The sequence below is a fragment of the Scyliorhinus torazame genome, chromosome 12 (assembly GCF_047496885.1).
Source record: "Scyliorhinus torazame isolate Kashiwa2021f chromosome 12, sScyTor2.1, whole genome shotgun sequence".
NCBI classification, from domain to species: Eukaryota; Metazoa; Chordata; class Chondrichthyes; order Carcharhiniformes; family Scyliorhinidae; genus Scyliorhinus; species Scyliorhinus torazame.
Window position 1 is genome coordinate 133,323,919 of NC_092718.1, and position 15,357 is coordinate 133,339,275.

Below are 15,357 nucleotides of genomic sequence, written 5' to 3' on the forward strand. Positions count from 1 at the left end.
TCTCTCCCCCTCCCACACTCTCTCTCTCCCCCTCCCACACTCTCTCTCTCCCCCCCCCACACTCTCTCTCTCCCCCACCCACTCTCTCTCTTTCCCCCACCCACTCTCTCTCTTTCCCCCACCCACTCTCTCTCTTTCCCCCACCCACTCTCTCTCTCTCTTTCCCCCACCCACTCTCTCTTTCCCCCTCGCACTCTCTCTTTCCCCCTCGCACTCTCTCTCTCTCTTTCCCCCTCCCACTCTCTCTCTCTCTCTTTCCCCCTCCCACTCTCTCTCTCTCTTTCCCCCTCCCACTCTCTCTCTTTCCCCCTCCCACTCTCTCTCTTCCCCCTCCCACTCTCTCTCTTCCCCCTCCCGCTCTCTCTCTCTTTCCCCCTCCCGCTCTCTCTCTTTCCCCCTCCCGCTCTCTCTCCCCCTCCCGCTCTCTCTCTCTTTCCCCCTCCCGCTCTCTCTCTCTTTCCCCCTCCCGCTCTCTCTCTTTCCCCCTCCCGCTCTCTCTCTTTCCCCCTCCCGCTCTCTCTCTTTCCCCCTCCCGCTCTCTCTCTTTCCATCTCCCGCTCTCTCTCTTTCCATCTCCCGCTCTCTCTTTCCCCCTCCCTCTCTCTCTTTCCCCCTCCCTCTCTTTCCCCCTCCCTCTCCCCCTCCCCCTCCCGCTCTCTCTCTCGCTTCCCCCTCCCGCTCTCTTTCCCCCTCCCGCTCTCTCTTTCCCCCTCCCGCTCTCTCTCTCTTCCCCGCTCCCGCTCTCTCTCTCTTCCCCGCTCCCGCTCTCTCTCTTCCCCGCTCCCGCTCTCTCTCTTCCCCGCTCTCTCTTTCCCCCTCCTGCTCTCTTTCCCTCTCCCGCTTTCTCTTTCCCCCTCCCACTCTCTCTCTCTCTCTCTTTCCCCCTCCCACTCTCTCTCTCTCTTTCCCCCTCCCACTCTCTCTCTTTCCCCCTCCCACTCTCTCTCTTCCCCCTCCCACTCTCTCTCTCTTGCCCCCTCCCACTCTCTCTCTCTCTCCTTCCTCCTCTCACTCTCTCTCTCTCTCATTCCTCCTCTCACTCTCTCTCTCTCTTTCACCCTCCTGCACTCTCTTTCCCTCCCCGTCATTCTCTCTTTCCCACTCTCTCTCTTTCCCACTCCCGCTTTCTCTCCCCCTCCCGCTCTCTCCATCTCTCCCCCTCCCGCTCTCTCCCTCTCTCCCCTTCCCGCTCTCTCTCTCTCTTTCGCCCTCCTTCTCTCTCTCTCTCTTTCCCCCTCCCGCTCTCTCTTTCCCCCTCCCGCTCTCTCCATCTCTCCCACTCTCTCTCCCCCTCCCACTCTCTCACCCCCTCCCACTCTCTCACCCCCTCCCACTCTCTCACCCCCTCCCCCTCTCATTTCCCCCTCTCTTTCCCCCTCCCCCTCTCTTTCCCCCTCCCCCTCTCTTTCCCCCTCCCCCTCTCTTTCCCCCTCCCCCTCTCTTTCCCCCTCCCCCTCTCTTTCCCCCTCCCCCTCTCTTTCCCCCTCCCCCTCTCTTTCCCCCTCCCCCTCTCTTTCCCCCTCCCCCTCGCTTTCCCCCTCCCCCTCGCTTTCCCCCTCCCTCTCGCTTTCCCCTCCCTCTCGCTTTCCCCTCCCTCTCGCTTTCCCCTCCCTCTCGCTTTCCCCTCCCTCTCGCTTTCCCCTCCCTCTCGCTTTCCCCTCCCTCTCGCTTTCCCCTCCCTCTCGCTTTCCCCTCCCTCTCGCTTTCCCCTCCCTCTCGCTTTCCCCTCCCTCTCGCTTTCCCCTCCCCGCTCTCTCTCGCTTTCCCCTCCCCGCTCTCTCTCTCTTTCCCCTTCCCGCTCCCTCTCTCTTTCCCCTTCCCGCTCCCTCTCTCTTTCCCCCTCCCGCTCTCGCTCTTTCCCCCTCCCGCTCTCGCTCTTTCCCCCTCCCGCTCTCGCTCTTTCCCCCTCCCGCTCTCGCTCTTTCCCCCTCCCGCTCTCGCTCTTTCCCCCTCCCGCTCTCGCTCTTTCCCCCTCCCGCTCTCGCTCTTTCCCCCTCCCGCTCTCGCTCTTTCCCCCTCCCGCTCTCGCTCTTTCCCCCTCCCGCTCTCGCTCTTTCCCCCTCCCGCTCTCGCTCTTTCCCCCTCCCGCTCTCGCTCTTTCCCCCTCCCGCTCTCGCTCTTTCCCCCTCCCGCTCTCGCTCTTTCCCCCTCCCGCTCTCGCTCTTTCCCCCTCCCGCTCTCGCTCTTTCCCCCTCCCGCTCTCGCTCTTTCCCCCTCCCGCTCTCGCTCTTTCCCCCTCCCGCTCTCGCTCTTTCCCCCTCCCGCTCTCGCTCTTTCCCCCTCCCGCTCTCGCTCTTTCCCCCTCCCGCTCTCGCTCTTTCCCCCTCCCGCTCTCGCTCTTTCCCCCTCCCGCTCTCGCTCTTTCCCCCTCCCGCTCTCGCTCTTTCCCCCTCCCGCTCTCGCTCTTTCCCCCTCCCGCTCTCGCTCTTTCCCCCTCCCGCTCTCGCTCTTTCCCCCTCCCGCTCTCGCCCCCTCCCGCTCTCGCTCTTTCCCCCTCCCGCTCTCGCTCTTTCCCCCTCCCGCTCTCGCTCTTTCCCCCTCCCGCTCTCGCTCTTTTTCCCCCTCCCGCTCTCTCCACCTTGCTCTCTCTCTCCTGAACCCGCTCCCCCTCTCTAGCTTGTGCTCTCTGTCCCCCTCAAACTTCCACCCCCGCTCCCTGCATCCCCCCACGCACACACCACCGCTCCCTGCACCCCCACGCTCACCCCCCCTCCCTACACCCCCCACGCACCCCCACCTCCCTGCACCCCTCATGCCCCCCCTCCCTGCACCCCCCACGCACACACCCCCCACGCACCCCCCCCTCCCTGCACCCCCCACGCACACACCCCCGCTCCCTGCACCCCCAGGCTCACCCCGCCTCCCTACACCCCCCACGCACCCCATCTGCTCCATGCACCCCCACCCCCTCCCTGCACCCCCCCTTCCTACACCCCCCCATGCACCCCCTCTGCTCCATGCACCCCCACCCCCTCCCTGCACCCCCCACTCCCTGCACCCCCCACGCACACCACCCCCGCCCCGCTCCCCCCACGCACACCACACCCTGCCCTTCGCTCTGCCTCTTCCTCGTTCCCTTGCTCTCTCTGCTGCTGATTTTTCAATCAAACTTCGATAATGATTACAAAATAAAGAGGCTGATGGTGGAGTTGGCAAGAGAAGCACGACAGTCTCAGAGAAAAACCAGCCCCGCTATCTTCGCTCACTGCGGACATGGGCTCCAAAGGTGGTAAATAAAAACTCAGCCTCCAGCCTCCCTCCCCCAGTCCTGCGGTCACCACCAAAGATGGAATCCCCTGTGTATCAGCCCCATGCTGTGGGGAACACTGTCCCAGACACCTGCACAAAGTACTGCTCCTGCCAAACTGCTTCCCAACACAGCAGCCGGGGAGGAGACGGGGAAAGCAAACCGTGTGAGGAAAGGTCGGTGATTCTGGAACATTCTTCCCAGCAGCAATCTTCTCTTGACACAGTTTCCCATTCCGTTGACAAACTGGGGTTGTAGATCGGAGGTGAAAGGGCGTGGACTGAGAGTGGTAGCAAGGTTGAGATTAATAAAGATTCAGTAGTAGGTTTCTCGTTCAACCCAACCTGGGAAGAAAATCAAACAGAGAGATGTGCAGATCAGACAAGAACATTACAATGGTGATCCTACCGCACACTGACTCTGACTGGGGTACGTCCCACACACACTGACTCTGACTGGGATACGCCCCACACACACTGACTCTCACTGGGAAACGGGTCCCACACACACTGACTCTGACTGGGGTACGTCCCACACACACTGACTCTCACTGGGATACGTCCCACACACACTGACTCTCACTGGGATACACCGCACACACACTGACTCTCACTGGGATACGTCCCACACACACTGACTCTCACTGGGATACACCGCACACACACTGACTCTCACTGGGATACGTCCCACACACACTGACTCTCACTGGGATACACCGCACACACACTGACTCTCACTGGGATACACCGCACACACACTGACTCTCACTGGGATACACCCCACACACATGGACTCTCACTGGGATACACTGCACACACACTGACTCTCACTGGGATACGCCCCACACACACTGACTCTCACTGGGATACGTCCCACACACACTGACTCTCACTGGGATACGCCCCACACACACTGACTCTCACTGGGATACACCGCACACACACTGACTCTCACTGGGATACACCGCACACACACTGACTCTCACTGGGATACACCCCACACACATGGACTCTCACTGGGATACACTGCACACACACTGACTCTCACTGGGATACGCCCCACACACACTGACTCTCACTGGGATACGTCCCACACACACTGACTCTCACTGGGATACGCCCCACACACACTGACTCTCACTGGGATACGTCCCACACACACTGACTCTCACTGGGATACACCGCACACACACTGACTCTCACAGGGATACACCGCACACACACTGACTCTCACTGGGATACACCGCACACACACTGACTCTCACTGGGATACACCGCACACACACTGACTCTCACAGGGATACACCGCACACACACTGACTCTCACTGGGATACACCGCACACACACTGACTCTCACTGGGATACACCGCACACACACTGACTCTCACTGGGATACACCGCACACACACTGACTCTCACAGGGATACACCGCACACACACTGACTCTCACTGGGATACACCGCACACACACGGACTCTCACTGGGATATACAGCACACACACTGACTCTCACTGGGATATACAGCACACACACGGACTCTGACTGGGGTACGTCCCACACACACGGACTCTCACTGGGATACACCGCACACACACTGACTCTCACTGGGATACACCGCACACACACTGACTCTCACTGGGATACACCGCACACACACTGACTCTCACTGGGATACACCGCACACACACGGACTCTCACTGGGATATACAGCACACACACTGACTCTCACTGGGATACACCGCACACACACGGACTCTCACTGGGATATACAGCACACACACTGACTCTGACTGGGATACACCGCACACACACTGACTCTCACTGGGATACACCGCACACACACGGACTCTCACTGGGATATACAGCACACACACTGACTCTGACTGGGGTACGTCCCACACACACTGACTCTCACTGGGATACGCCCCACACACACTGACTCTCACTGGGATACACCGCACACACATGGACTCTCACTGGGATACACCGCACACACACGGACTCTCACTGGGATATACAGCACACACACTGACTCTGACTGGGGTACGTCCCACACACACTGACTCTCACTGGGATACGCCCCACACACACTGACTCTCACTGGGATACACCGCACACACATGGACTCTCACTGGGATACACCACACACACACTGACTCTCACTGGGATATACAGCACACACACTGACTCTCACTGGGATACACCGCACACACACGGACTCTCACTGGGATATACAGCACACACACTGACTCTCACTGGGATACGCCCCACACACACTGACTCTCACTGGGATATACAGCACACACACTGACTCTCACTGGGATACACCGCACACACACGGACTCTCACTGGGATATACAGCACACACACTGACTCTGACTGGGGTACGCCCCACACACACTGACTCTGACTGGGGTACGTCCCACACACACTGACTCTCACTGGGATACGCCCCACACACACTGACTCTCACTGGGATACACCGCACACACACTGACTCTCACTGGGATACACCGCACACACACGGACTCCCACTGGGATACACCGTACACAAACTGACTCACACTGGGATACGCCGCACACACACTGACTCTCACTGGGATACGCCCCACACACACTGACTCTCACTGGGATACGTCCCACACACACTGACTCTCACTGGGGTACGGGTTCCACACACACTGACTCTCACTGGGATACGTCCCACACACACTGACTCTCACTGGGATACGTCCCACACACACTGACTCTCACTGGGGTACGGGTTCCACATTCACTGACTCTCACTGGGATACGTCCCACACACACTGACTCTCACTGGGATACGCCCCACACACACTGACTCTCACTGGGATACGCCCCACACACACTGACTCTCACTGGGATACGTCCCACACACACTGACTCTCACTGGGATACGCCCCACACACACTGACTCTCACTGGGATACGTCCCACACACACTGACTCTCACTGGGGTACGGGTTCCACACACACTGACTCTCACTGGGATACGTCCCACACACACTGACTCTCACTGGGATACGTCCCACACACACTGACTCTCACTGGGATACACCGCACACACTGACTCTCACTGGGATACACCGCACACACACTGACTCTCACTGGGGTACAGGTCCCAAACACACTGACTCTCACTGGGATACGTCTCACACACACTGACTCTCACTGGGGTACGGGTTCCACACGCACTGACTCTCACTGGGATACGTCGCACACACACTGACTCTCACTGGGATACGCCCCACACACACTGACTCTCACTGGGATACACCGCACACACTGAGTCTCACTGGGATACGTCCCACACACACTGACTCTCACTGGGATACGGGTTCCACACGCACTGACTCTCACTGGGATACGCCCCACACACACTGACTCTCACTGGGATACACCGCACACACTGACTCTCACTGGGATACGTCCCACACACACTGACTCTCACTGGGATACGGGTCCCACACACAATGACTCTCACTGGGATACGCCCCACACACACAGACTCTCACTGGGATACGCCCCACACACACTGACTCTCACTGGGAGATGCCCCACACATACTGACTCTCACTGTGGTACAGGTCCCACACACACTGACACTCACTGGGATACGGGTTCCACACACACTGACTCTCACTGGGGTGATGGTCCCACACACACTGACTCTCACTGGGATACGCCCCACACACACTGACTCTCACTGGGATACGCCCCACACACACTGACTCTCACCGGGGTACAGGTCCCACACACACGGACTCTCACTGGGAAACGGGTCCCACACACACTGACTCTCACTGGGAAACGCCCCACACACACTGACTCTCACTGGGATACGCCCCGCACACACTGACTCTCACTGGGGTACAGGTCCCACACACACTGACTCTCACTGGGAAACGGGTCCAACACACACTGACTCTCACTGGGATACGCCCCACACACACTGACTCTCACTGGGATACGCCCCACACACACTGACTCTCACTGGGGTACGGGTTCCACACACACTGACTCTCACTGGGGTACGGGTTCCACACACACTGACTCTCACTGGGGTACGTCCCACACACACTGACTCTCACTGGGAAACGGGTCCCACACACACTGACTCTCACTGGGATACGGGCCCCACACACACTGACTCTCACTGGGGTACGGGTTCCACACACATTGACTCTCACTGGGGTACGGGTCCCACACACACTGACTCTCACTGGGGTACGGGTCCCACACACACTGACTCTCACTGGGGTACGGGTCCCACACACACTGACTCTCACTGGGGTACGGGTCCCACACACACTGACTCTCACTGGGGTACGGGTCCCACACACACTGACTCTCACTGGGGTACGGGTCCCACACACACTGACTCTCACTGGGAAACGCCCCGCACACACTGACTCTCACTGGGGTACGGGTCCCACATACACTGACTCTCACTGGGATACGGGTCCCACACACACTTACTCTCACTGGGATACGCCGCACACACACTGACTCTCACTGGGGTACAGGTTCCACACACACTGACTCTCACTGGGATACGGGTTCCACACACACTGACTCTCACTGGGGTACGGGTTCCACACACACTGACTCTCACTGGGGTACGGGTCCCACACACACTGACTCTCACTGGGGTACGAGTCCCACACACACTGACTCTCACTGGGGTACGGGTCCCACACACACTGACTCTCACTGGGGTACGGGTCCCACACACACTGACTCTCACTGGGGTACGGGTCCCACACACACTGACTCTCACTGGGAAACGCCCCGCACACACTGACTCTCACTGGGGTACGGGTCCCACATACACTGACTCTCACTGGGATACGGGTCCCACACACACTTACTCTCACTGGGATACGCCGCACACACACTGACTCTCACTGGGGTACAGGTTCCACACACACTGACTCTCACTGGGATACGGGTTCCACACACACTGACTCTCACTGGGGTACGGGTTCCACACACACTGACTCTCACTGGGGTACATCCCACACACACTGACTCTCACTGGGGTACGGGTCCCACTCACACTGACTCTCACTGGGATACGCCCCACACACACTGACTCTCACTTGGATACGCCGCACACACACTGACTCTCACTGGGGTACAGGTTCCACACACACTGACTCTCACTGGGGTACATCCCACACACATTGACTCTCACTGGGGTACGGGTCCCACTCACACTGACTCTCACTGGGATACGCCCCACACACACTGACTCTCACTTGGATACGCCCCACACACACTGACTCTCACTGGGGTACGGGTTCCACACGCACTGACTCTCACTGGGATACGCCCCACACACACTGACTCTCACTGGGGTACGTCCCACACACACTGACTCTCACTGGTGTACATCCCACACACACTGACTCTCACTGGGATACGGGTTCCACACACACTGACTCTCACTGGGATACGGGTTCCACACACACTGACTCTCACTGGGGTACGTCCCACACACACTGACTCTCACTGGGATAGGGGTCCCACACACATTGACTCTCACTGGGGTACGGGTTCCACACACACTGACTCTCACTGGGATACGGGTCCCACACACACTGACTCTCACTGGGGTACGGGTCCCACACACACTGACTCTCACTGGGATACGTCCCACACACACTGACTCTCACTGGGATACGTCCCACACACACTGACTCTCACTGGGGTACGCCCCACACACACTGACTCTCACTGGGATACGGGTCCCACACACACTGACTCTCACTGGGGTACGTCCCACACACACGGACTCTCACTGGGGTACGGGTTCCACACACACGGACTCTCACTGGGATACGTGTCCCACACACACTGACTCTCACTGGGGTACGTCCCACACACACGGACTCTCACTGGGGTACGGGTTCCACACACACTGACTCTCACTGGGATACGGGTTCCACACACACGGACGCTCACTGGGATACGCCGCAGACACTCAGACTCTCACTGGGATACGCCGCACACACACTGACTCTCACTGGGGTACGGGTTCCACACGCACTGACTCTCACTGGGACACGGGTTCCACACACACTGACTCTCACTGGGATACGCAGCACACACACTGACTCTCACTGGGATACACCGCACACACACTGACTCTCACTGGGATACGCCCCACACACACTGACTCTCACTGGGATACGTCCCACACACACTGACTCTCACTGGGATACGGGTTCCACACACACTGACTTTCACTGGGATACGGGTTCCACACACACGGACTCTCACTGGGGTACGGGTCCCACACACAATGACTCTCACTGGGATACGGGTCCCACACACATTGACTCTCACTGGGGTACGGGTTCCACACACACTGACTCTCACTGGGATACGGGTCCCACACACACTGACTCTCACTGGGATACGTCCCACACACACTGACTCTCACTGGGATACGTCCCACACACACTGACTCTCACTGGGGTACGCCCCACACACACTGACTCTCACTGGGATATACAGCACACACACTGACTCTCACTGGGATACACCGCACACACACGGACTCTCACTGGGATATACAGCACACACACTGACTCTGACTGGGGTACGCCCCACACACACTGACTCTGACTGGGGTACGTCCCACACACACTGACTCTCACTGGGATACGCCCCACACACACTGACTCTCACTGGGATACACCGCACACACACTGACTCTCACTGGGATACACCGCACACACACGGACTCCCACTGGGATACACCGTACACAAACTGACTCACACTGGGATACGCCGCACACACACTGACTCTCACTGGGATACGCCCCACACACACTGACTCTCACTGGGATACGTCCCACACACACTGACTCTCACTGGGGTACGGGTTCCACACACACTGACTCTCACTGGGATACGTCCCACACACACTGACTCTCACTGGGATACGTCCCACACACACTGACTCTCACTGGGGTACGGGTTCCACATGCACTGACTCTCACTGGGATACGTCCCACACACACTGACTCTCACTGGGATACGCCCCACACACACTGACTCTCACTGGGATACGCCCCACACACACTGACTCTCACTGGGATACGTCCCACACACACTGACTCTCACTGGGATACGCCCCACACACACTGACTCTCACTGGGATACGTCCCACACACACTGACTCTCACTGGGGTACGGGTTCCACACACACTGACTCTCACTGGGATACGTCCCACACACACTGACTCTCACTGGGATACGTCCCACACACACTGACTCTCACTGGGGTACGGGTGCCACATGCACTGACTCTCACTGGGATACGTCCCACACACACTGACTCTCACTGGGATACGCCCCACACACACTGACTCTCACTGGGATACGCCCCAAACACACTGACTCTCACTGGGATACGTCCCACACACACTGACTCTCACTGGGATACGTCCCACACACACTGACTCTCACTGGGATACACCGCACACACTGACTCTCACTGGGATACACCGCACACACACTGACTCTCACTGGGGTACAGGTCCCAAACACACTGACTCTCACTGGGATACGTCTCACACACACTGACTCTCACTGGGGTACGGGTTCCACACGCACTGACTCTCACTGGGATACGTCGCACACACACTGACTCTCACTGGGATACGCCCCACACACACTGACTCTCACTGGGATACACCGCACACACTGAGTCTCACTGGGATACGTCCCACACACACTGACTCTCACTGGGATACGGGTTCCACACGCACTGACTCTCACTGGGATACGCCCCACACACACTGACTCTCACTGGGATACACCGCACACACTGACTCTCACTGGGATACGTCCCACACACACTGACTCTCACTGGGATACGGGTCCCACACACAATGACTCTCACTGGGATACGCCCCACACACACAGACTCTCACTGGGATACGCCCCACACACACTGACTCTCACTGGGAGATGCCCCACACATACTGACTCTCACTGTGGTACAGGTCCCACACACACTGACACTCACTGGGATACGGGTTCCACACACACTGACTCTCACTGGGGTGATGGTCCCACACACACTGACTCTCACTGGGATACGCCCCACACACACTGACTCTCACTGGGATACGCCCCACACACACTGACTCTCACCGGGGTACAGGTCCCACACACACGGACTCTCACTGGGAAACGGGTCCCACACACACTGACTCTCACTGGGAAACGCCCCACACACACTGACTCTCACTGGGATACGCCCTGCACACACTGACTCTCACTGGGGTACAGGTCCCACACACACTGACTCTCACTGGGAAACGGGTCCAACACACACTGACTCTCACTGGGATACGCCCCACACACACTGACTCTCACTGGGATACGCCCCACACACACTGACTCTCACTGGGGTACGGGTTCCACACACACTGACTCTCACTGGGGTACGGGTTCCACACACACTGACTCTCACTGGGGTACGTCCCACACACACTGACTCTCACTGGGAAACGGGTCCCACACACACTGACTCTCACTGGGATACGGGCCCCACACACACTGACTCTCACTGGGGTACGGGTTCCACACACATTGACTCTCACTGGGGTACGGGTCCCACACACACTGACTCTCACTGGGGTACGGGTCCCACACACACTGACTCTCACTGGGGTACGGGTCCCACACACACTGACTCTCACTGGGGTACGGGTCCCACACACACTGACTCTCACTGGGGTACGGGTCCCACACACACTGACTCTCACTGGGGTACGGGTCCCACACACACTGACTCTCACTGGGAAACGCCCCGCACACACTGACTCTCACTGGGGTACGGGTCCCACATACACTGACTCTCACTGGGATACGGGTCCCACACACACTTACTCTCACTGGGATACGCCGCACACACACTGACTCTCACTGGGGTACAGGTTCCACACACACTGACTCTCACTGGGATACGGGTTCCACACACACTGACTCTCACTGGGGTACGGGTTCCACACACACTGACTCTCACTTGGATACGCCGCACACACACTGACTCTCACTGGGGTACAGGTTCCACACACACTGACTCTCACTGGGGTACATCCCACACACATTGACTCTCACTGGGGTACGGGTCCCACTCACACTGACTCTCACTGGGATACGCCCCACACACACTGACTCTCACTTGGATACGCCCCACACACACTGACTCTCACTGGGATACACCGCACACACTGACTCTCACTGGGATACGTCCCACACACACTGACTCTCACTGGGATACGCCCCACACACACTGACTCTCACTGGGATACACCGCACACACATGGACTCTCACTGGGATACACCACACACACACTGACTCTCACTGGGATATACAGCACACACACTGACTCTCACTGGGATACACCGCACACACACGGACTCTCACTGGGATATACAGCACACACACTGACTCTCACTGGGATACGCCCCACACACACTGACTCTCACTGGGATATACAGCACACACACTGACTCTCACTGGGATACACCGCACACACACGGACTCTCACTGGGATATACAGCACACACACTGACTCTGACTGGGGTACGCCCCACACACACTGACTCTGACTGGGGTACGTCCCACACACACTGACTCTCACTGGGATACGCCCCACACACACTGACTCTCACTGGGATACACCGCACACACACTGACTCTCACTGGGATACACCGCACACACACGGACTCCCACTGGGATACACCGTACACAAACTGACTCACACTGGGATACGCCGCACACACACTGACTCTCACTGGGATACGCCCCACACACACTGACTCTCACTGGGATACGTCCCACACACACTGACTCTCACTGGGGTACGGGTTCCACACACACTGACTCTCACTGGGATACGTCCCACACACACTGACTCTCACTGGGATACGTCCCACACACACTGACTCTCACTGGGGTACGGGTTCCACATGCACTGACTCTCACTGGGATACGTCCCACACACACTGACTCTCACTGGGATACGCCCCACACACACTGACTCTCACTGGGATACGCCCCACACACACTGACTCTCACTGGGATACGTCCCACACACACTGACTCTCACTGGGATACGCCCCACACACACTGACTCTCACTGGGATACGTCCCACACACACTGACTCTCACTGGGGTACGGGTTCCACACACACTGACTCTCACTGGGATACGTCCCACACACACTGACTCTCACTGGGATACGTCCCACACACACTGACTCTCACTGGGATACACCGCACACACTGACTCTCACTGGGATACACCGCACACACACTGACTCTCACTGGGGTACAGGTCCCAAACACACTGACTCTCACTGGGATACGTCTCACACACACTGACTCTCACTGGGGTACGGGTTCCACACGCACTGACTCTCACTGGGATACGTCGCACACACACTGACTCTCACTGGGATACGCCCCACACACACTGACTCTCACTGGGATACACCGCACACACTGAGTCTCACTGGGATACGTCCCACACACACTGACTCTCACTGGGATACGGGTTCCACACGCACTGACTCTCACTGGGATACGCCCCACACACACTGACTCTCACTGGGATACACCGCACACACTGACTCTCACTGGGATACGTCCCACACACACTGACTCTCACTGGGATACGGGTCCCACACACAATGACTCTCACTGGGATACGCCCCACACACACAGACTCTCACTGGGATACGCCCCACACACACTGACTCTCACTGGGAGATGCCCCACACATACTGACTCTCACTGTGGTACAGGTCCCACACACACTGACACTCACTGGGATACGGGTTCCACACACACTGACTCTCACTGGGGTGATGGTCCCACACACACTGACTCTCACTGGGATACGCCCCACACACACTGACTCTCACTGGGATACGCCCCACACACACTGACTCTCACCGGGGTACAGGTCCCACACACACGGACTCTCACTGGGAAACGGGTCCCACACACACTGACTCTCACTGGGAAACGCCCCACACACACTGACTCTCACTGGGATACGCCCCGCACACACTGACTCTCACTGGGGTACAGGTCCCACACACACTGACTCTCACTGGGAAACGGGTCCAACACACACTGACTCTCACTGGGATACGCCCCACACACACTGACTCTCACTGGGATACGCCCCACACACACTGACTCTCACTGGGGTACGGGTTCCACACACACTGACTCTCACTGGGGTACGGGTTCCACACACACTGACTCTCACTGGGGTACGTCCCACACACACTGACTCTCACTGGGAAACGGGTCCCACACACACTGACTCTCACTGGGATACGGGCCCCACACACACTGACTCTCACTGGGGTACGGGTTCCACACACATTGACTCTCACTGGGGTACGGGTCCCACACACACTGACTCTCACTGGGGTACGGGTCCCACACACACTGACTCTCACTGGGGTACGGGTCCCACACACACTGACTCTCACTGGGGTACGGGTCCCACACACACTGACTCTCACTGGGGTACGGGTCCCACACACACTGACTCTCACTGGGGTACGGGTCCCACACACACTGACTCTCACTGGGAAACGCCCCGCACACACTGACTCTCACTGGGGTACGGGTCCCACATACACTGACTCTCACTGGGATACGGGTCCCACACACACTTACTCTCACTGGGATACGCCGCACACACACTGACTCTCACTGGGGTACAGGTTCCACACACACTGACTCTCACTGGGATACGGGTTCCACACACACTGACTCTCACTGGGGTACGGGTTCCACACACACTGACTCTCACTGGGGTACGGGTCCCACACACACTGACTCTCACTGGGGTACGGGTCCCACACACACTGACTCTCACTGGGGTACGGGTCCCACACACACTGACTCTCACTGGGGTACGGGTCCCACACACACTGACTCTCACTGGGGTACGGGTCCCACACACACTGACTCTCACTGGGAAACGCCCCGCACACACTGACTCTCACTGGGGTACGGGTCCCACATACACTGACTCTCAC

The 15,357-nt window shown here is 58.1% G+C and overlaps 1 protein-coding gene across 2 annotated transcripts in view; it reads right to left on the minus strand.

The window, feature by feature from the left end:
- Positions 1-3,022: 3,022 nt before the first annotated feature.
- atp1a3b (ATPase Na+/K+ transporting subunit alpha 3b) overlaps positions 3,023-15,357 on the minus strand; it is a 762,330-nt gene continuing 749,995 nt past the window's right edge. For both annotated transcript variants that reach the window (XM_072469087.1, XM_072469088.1), the window contains one exon: positions 3,023-3,591. In XM_072469087.1, coding sequence (XP_072325188.1) covers positions 3,563-3,591 — 29 coding nt within the window. In that variant the 3' untranslated portion in view covers positions 3,023-3,562. The remainder of the gene's footprint in view (positions 3,592-15,357) is intronic.